Source organism: Nerophis ophidion, linkage group LG05, assembly GCF_033978795.1.
Source record: "Nerophis ophidion isolate RoL-2023_Sa linkage group LG05, RoL_Noph_v1.0, whole genome shotgun sequence".
Lineage (NCBI taxonomy): Eukaryota > Metazoa > Chordata > Actinopteri > Syngnathiformes > Syngnathidae > Nerophis > Nerophis ophidion.
Genome location: NC_084615.1, coordinates 63,707,794 through 63,714,973, shown reverse-complemented (window position 1 = coordinate 63,714,973; position 7,180 = coordinate 63,707,794). Strand labels below are relative to the sequence as shown.

Here is a 7,180-nt window from a genome sequence, read left to right as displayed (position 1 = left end):
TGGCGGGCAGATGGCGGTGTGATGCAGGGGGGGGGGGGGGGGGGGGGGGGGGGGGTTGGGGGGCTGAAGAAGCAGACGGATAGGGAGGTGGATTACTGAAAGCTCACTTTAAAAAAAAAAAAAAAAAAAAAAAATCTTTGCATAAACTTTTTCATGGGGGGTGGAGAAGCTTGGAAGTGGTTCCTGATTGGCGTTTCCTAATGAGACGAGACAAGCTGTAAGTACGCCGCAGCCAACCGAGGGTCCTGCCCCCCTTCTGCACTCGCCGCCCACTCGCTGAGCCTCAGCTGTCACATTTCTTCCTCTCGGCCTCTGCCGCCTCGTCCTCCCCCCCGCCATTCACCGTCTTGGCTTGTGACAGATGCAGGTTTGTCGCGCAAAGGCTGAGTTGGAGCCATAACGACCGGCCCGATAATGACGGCACAGATTTGAGCGCGACAAAACTTCCCGCAGACGAGAACAAAAGAGCGGAACAACAAATGTTGTGTAAAGGAGGCGAGTGAGGACGCCGAGGGACGTGCAGACACGACGAGCGATGGAGCCAAGTAACAAGCAGGATCGGTTTTGTTTTTTTTGAAATCCCACAGAGCACTCAGATAATTCACACATAATAACTTTAATCAGCATCGGAACCCCATAAAGTCGATTTTTCAGCGAGAATATTTACTATAGCCATGTATAAGTCCTTGCAAAAATGTAACTGCTTCTTCTATTGATTAACAATACTGACATTTATGAACAACAGAACTTTTTTTTCAGTGTGTGAGCGCACTATATGTACATTCTTGATTGGAGGACACACACTCGCACAAACTATTGTTGCAGAACGGCAGAAGTTTACAAGAGTGGGACAAGGCCTCTCGCAAACTTGAGGTGAACGGACTACCCGAAAGTTCTCGGATGGAGATCCTTCACTGCCTGGAAACGGAAACCCGACGTGAAGAGGAGCGTCGAGACGGCGGATGAGTCAGTTTAAATCGAGGCGGGGGGGGCGGGTACAAAAAGCGAAGCCACAGCCAAACCACACTTGCTTGTGCCACTGTTAGAAACCAGACAATAATAATAAAATACCATCATTCTGTCACAATTAAAGGCATTTGGGGATCTTTTGTCCCCTAATCTCTCTTCTTGTTCTTCTGTGATGACGTTTTCGTTGTTTTTTTTTCCCCGTACGGTATAGAAAGGGTAGAAGAAATTGGAGTCGAGTAGAAACAGGCAGTCTTTGGTGGGGTGGGGGAGCTGCTGGAGTGTTACCTGCCCCCCACCTCGCTCAGAGTCATGAAGTGGATGTTGGAGGGGCAGTCGGAGAGCTCGGGCTGCTGCTCCAAAGGCAGGGAGTAGTAGCCGTCGTAACCTTGCACGCGTCCGGCCGACAGCAGCTGCTGCTTCTCCGCTTCGCTCCACGCTCGGCTCCCCGCGTCCCCCAGCTCCACCTTCCTCCGCTCCTGCTCCCACGCCCCCTCCACGGCTCTCCTCCGGGCCTCCTGCCTCACCCTCGACCGCTCCTCCTCCTCGCTGCCGCCGTAACGGATGCAAAGGCAAAGCGCCCCCTGCTGGAGGGTGATGTCGGCGAACCGACGAGTCCTGCCGCCGACCATGGCGCTCATCTGCGACACGCTCACGTTGACGCCGCTCTCCAGGACGCGCCCGCCCACCCCCAGCCCCAGAGCCAGATCTTCCTCGATGGGCCGCGACTGCAGGAAGTGGTGAGTGTCGCAGCCGTGCACGGTGAAGCTCAGCCCGCTCAGGTGGGCGGCGCCGTTCAAAATGGCCGCCACGCGGCGGCTGTCCTCGCCGGCCACGCCGATGACCTCCGCGCTTACGTGGCCGCGGGAGATGGCAAAGCGGATGCTGGGGCCGAGGAGAGAGGGTCGGGATCCGAAGGGAGGCGGGCGTGTCGGTCTGTGGCAGGCGGAGCCGACAGGTGCTGAGACCAGCGGTAAACGCTCCAGGGAGATGAAACGCCTCAGCTGTTTGCGCAGCTCACACTGGATTCCCAAAACCACCTAAAGGAGGAGGAAAAATGTTATTATTACACCTATTATTCAGATATTATCAATTATATTACAGTGGAACCTCGATTCAAGAACCGATGTTTGTATGAAATTTTCGATTTACGGACCACAGGCCGAATAAAATCCTGCTTTGTTTTCAGTCAGAAGAGCAGTATTGTCAGCTGCTTCACTACTTTGTGGTCTTTTTAAGTGTTTTTAAAGTTAAAGTTACACACACGTCCCAGATGTGGCGAAATTATTCTCTGCATTTGACCCATCACCCTTGATCACCTCCTGGGAGGTGAGGGGAACAGTGGGCAGCAACGGTGCCGCGCCTGGGAATCATTTATGGTGATTTAAACCCCAATTCCGTTCACTTTTTTTGAATTTTTTATTTCTGTTAAAATTCAAAATGAAATTCCTATCATTACACAGTATAACGGAAATACTTGTTGTAACAGTAAATTTACCATTAAAAAAAAGTACGCTAACTACAGAAATGGCTACCTGGATTGAGGTTAAAAGGCAAAAAAAAAAAACCTTTAACAGAATGCACTTCTTTTACATGACGAGAGGAGTTCGCTGAAACTGAAGTGAATTCAAAACTTGGATAAAGTGAATAAGTTCCTTAAAAGTAAACAATAAAGTCTGGGCTTCCCTGCTTAAGCTGCTGCCCCCGCGACCCGACCTCGGATAAGCGGAAAATGATGGATGGATGGATGGATGGAATAAAGTCTGTCTGGTTAAACAAATACGTAATAGGAATATTGTATATTTGAATAGTGTTTATTGAGGTTATTTCAAATACGTAAAAGGAATATTGTATATTTGAATAGTGTTTATTGAGGTTATTTCAAAATTACCTCTTAAAGCCTTGAAGGCAAAAATGAACACAACAAATGTATCACTGCCTCCGGTGCTGTTAGTAAGCAGTTTGATTCATAATTTTGGTAAACTGCAGCGTTTTTTTTGGTGAAAATAGCACTTCAGATCCATTTCAGTCTGGATACAAAGCTTTGCACAGTACTGAATCTGCACTTTTAAAGGTTTTTAATGACTTGCCTTTAATGTCTGATTCTGGCAGCTCTGCCATTGTAGTGCTTTTAGATCTCACAGCTGCCTTTGACACAGTCGACCACACAATTCTTTTAGACCGCCTGAGAGACTGTGTGGGTGTCAGGGGGACTGCATTACAGCGGTTCAGATCCCACATGTCTGAGAGGTCCTTCTCTGTCAGGCTGGGGGATGCCACCTCTTCTTCTGCCCCGCTTTACTGTGGTGTCCCCCAAAGATCTATTTTAGGCCCCATCCTGTTCGCTCTTTATCTCCTCCCTCTTGGAGAGATTTTTAAGAACCATAGAGTGTTTTATCATTTTCATGCAGATGACTGCCAAATTTATATGCCAATTTCAAAAGGCCACGGCCCCCTGACACTCCTTCTTAACTGTCTATGCGACGTCAAGGCTAGTTTAGCCCAGATTTTTTTAATAATGAATGAGGGAAAAACGGAAATTTCAGTTTTTGGTCCGGCCCTCACTGACTTGGGACCATTGCAAAATGATGTGCGTCCCAAAGTCACCAGCCTTGGCGTCACTATGGACAGTGATTTTAAACTTGACAAACAAGTCAATGGCGTTTTAAAATCGTGTTTTTATCACCTTCGTCTTTTAGTAAAGGTTAAACCGTTTTTTATCTTTTAACCTTTTTGAACAAGTCGTGCATGCTTTTATTTCAAGTGGCCTGGACTACTGCAATGCACTTTATTCTGGCATTAGCCAAAAAGCTCTCTCCCGATTGCAGTTAGTCCAGAACGCGGCAGCACGACTTTTAACAGGGGCCAGGAAACTCCAGCATATAACCCCAATTCTTCAGAGTTTACACTGGCTCCCTGTTCATTTTAGAATTGATTTTCAAACATTGCTGTTTGTTTTTAAATATTTACATGGACTGGCACCTCAGCATATCTCGGACCTCATCCAAATTTACACTCCTGCGCGCACTCTAAGGTCCGAGAGCCAGTTCCAGCTCGTGGTGCCCAAGACCAGACTTAAAACCAGGGGAGACAGGGCCTTCTCTGTGGTCGGCCCTAAGCTCTGGAACACTCTGCCCCTCCATGTTCAAACTGCTTCCACAGTGGAGTGTTTTAAGTCTCGTCTTAAGACCCACTTTTATTCTTTGGCTTTTAACAGTACGTGAGTTGTGTTGTCCTGTGTCCTCTGTGTTTTTTTCGTTTTTTTTTATATATCTTTTGATTTCTATTTTACTGTTTTAATTGATTTTACCCGTTAAAATTGTTTTTAATCATATTTATTTTTTATTGTTTTTATATTAGTTTTATATTTATTAATTTTTTTGTTTTTATTCAGTCAATGGTGGAGCATAATATTGTTTTTTAATATTGTTTTTACATGGCTGTGCAGCACTTTGGAAACGTTCTTGTTGTTTAAATGTGCTATATAAATAAAGTGGATTGGATTGGATTGGATAAATTCACCTTGCTGGAGTCCCAATCTTGCGTCTTGGTTTGGGTCGTCATCAGTTCATAAGTTTGTTCCATGCGGCCGATCTCAGGCTTTGGAAAGCCTGGAACGACATTATGAAGCTGGAAGCCAAATAGCTGCAGCCAGCTGCCAATGTCTGTAAAACATACACACATATGGTTACACAAAAGAGTGACATGAAAGGCAAAAAGTCAAGGTCAAGGCCAAAGAAACAGTATACAATATACAGGCATAATACATAGCAGTGTCTGCTCAGTGGTGCCTCCAAGACTAACGTGCTCCGTCTATAATAAACAATCCCGCTGCAGCAAAACATGGCAGGCTGAAAGACTGTTCCACGTGTTGACGTGGAGTACAGACACCCCGACCAACATCCTACATTCACTCTGATACTCTGCTGTTCCATTTCCTTCTCTTGTTCGAGCTTGTGTTTTGACTCTCGGGGGAAACTGTGTGTTCTTGACAGACAAAAAGGGACAACGCATAACAGTGTGTGTAAAAAAACAAACACACATACACGAACACACAAAAACAAAATGATCAGAAGCTGTCCTGTCTGTAGCCGTCGTGTTTTTCAGTTTATTACATCTTCTCTGTCTGACACATTGCCTCACCTGTGTCATTTTATTCTCAACGGCAGATATTTTGCACCTACGGGTGAAGGTGTGTGTGTGTGTGAGTGGGATGGTGTCTGAACCATCTTCCTGTGTATGTGTGAGCTGTATAGTGACATTTAAGCATACTTGCCAACCTTGAGACCTCCGATTTCGGGAGGTGGGGGGCGTGTTCGGGGGTAGGGAAGAGGCGTGGATGGGGGCGTGGTTTGGGTGAGGGGCGTGGTTAAGAGGGGACAGGTATAATTTACCGTATGGAGGAGGTCAATGAGAGGAAAAGCGCAAAGTACTCTCAGCTTGTAGAGGAGTGTCGGAGCAATGGGTGGCCAGAGATGTGCCGGCCCGTTGAAGTGGGATGTCGGGGGTTTGTGGGCAAATCTCCCTGCAGGGCCTACAGAATGCTTGGCATCACAGGAGCCAGCCAGCAAAGGGCCATGAAGTTAGTCACAGATGCAGCAGAAGGTGGCTGTGGATCAGGAGGGGAGAGGCGTGGCATGTAGGGCAGTAGCGCTACCTGGACACAGGCTGGGGCCTGATCAACCCTGGCTGGGTCGCCAAGGGGAGGGGGTCTGATTGTTGAAAGACCCGAAACCCCCTGTGATCCTAGGTTACATCACTAAGGATGTGTCCAGTTGCACCATTGGTGTATATAAAAAGTAAATAAAAGAAATAGCTAAGTTTCAGACGACACCTATCAAATACACAGTAATACAAACACAGTTTTTCTACTAACTGTACTGTGCTTGCTGGTTATTAAAAAAAACAACAACAACACTTATCTTTCACTATTTGAGTAAACTTTGTTCTGCCATTTGCGTACTGGCGAGAGTCACTTGCTGTCAGGTGCCCAACACCACATAAATTGTTGGCCAATCAAAAAGCAACCCCATAACACTATAGCGAACATTCACCAGGATATGGCAACAGACAACATAGAATCACTCTATTACAGACGGCGTCGCCATGGCTGTAACTTCCTCGTTCTTCTGCTTCGTCTCCTTGTGTGTGCAGTTTTTTATTAAAAATCCGTAGATGTTGTAACGTAATTGGGCAGGCAAGCTGTTTATATAACAGGAAAGTGGACGTGAAAACAGGCTGTCCCCACTCATGTCCGCATGGAGCTGGAGGGGGCGTGTTTTTTTTGGAGATTTTCTTCCGGGAAGTTTTCGGGAGAGGCGCTGAATTTCGAAAGTCTCCCCGAAAATCCGGGAGGGTTGGCAAGTATGGATTTAAGCTGTTTCCACAAATCAGTAAATCTTGATCAGGTTTAGTGGGGACTGCGTAAATATGACATTATTTCAGCAATGGATTCTGATCAATGAATAACACTGTAGACACGTCGCAAATATTATTGTAATATCTCAGGAACAAGATCTGAACAAACAAAATACAATGAAAGAGAACAAAGATGTCCTGTATTAACTGTAAGAAGAAAACAAGGCTGAGCGGCAGCACAAAACAGGACACCACACTGCATCAAAATGACGAATGAGAAATCCAGATGGTCAATTATTTGTACACTTGGACTGCCCGTATTTCATTATTTTATTTTGTTCCTTAAATCATTTGTTTAATGAGTTCAATTAATTAAAAAATATAAAATCTAGACCGCATGGAAAGCCCAGAGCTTGAAATACAAGGGCATTTTGTGTGTATATGAGGCTATAAGAGATGGCTCAAAGACAAACGTGAAATGTTTGCCCTGTCAAAGTGAGCTGGCATGTCACAATAGTACTACAGCAATGATGCACATATTAAAAAAAGCATCCTGCATATATAAAGTAGACCTATTATGCAAAACCCAACGTTTCTTATCTGCATGAGTAGGAACATTTGAACTCAAACCATGGAAGCATTGCAGGGATATTTAAAAAATTATCTTCCCTTTCGAAAAACTTCTTTCAAGCGAGCGGTATGGAATTTTCCCAATTTGTGACATTGTTCCATTATGTGACATCAGATATCTTCTTATATGGTGACGGTTTACCCGAAGATCTGTGTGCCAGTCCGCTATTATGATCCAACGTCGTGGTCAATAATTTCCTTATTTTTCTCCATCCTCATTTTGCTG

At 45.5% G+C, this 7,180-nt stretch overlaps 1 protein-coding gene across 1 annotated transcript in view; it reads right to left on the bottom strand.

Moving 5' to 3' along the window:
* Positions 1–600: 600 nt before the first annotated feature.
* The window catches only part of tenm1 (teneurin transmembrane protein 1), a 561,054-nt gene continuing 554,474 nt past the window's right edge, over positions 601–7,180 (bottom strand). The window contains exons 37-38 of the mRNA XM_061901744.1: positions 4,489–4,631; positions 601–2,006 (exon numbers count right to left, since the gene is read on the bottom strand). Coding sequence (XP_061757728.1) covers positions 1,251–2,006; positions 4,489–4,631 — 899 coding nt within the window. The 3' untranslated portion in view covers positions 601–1,250. The remainder of the gene's footprint in view (positions 2,007–4,488; positions 4,632–7,180) is intronic.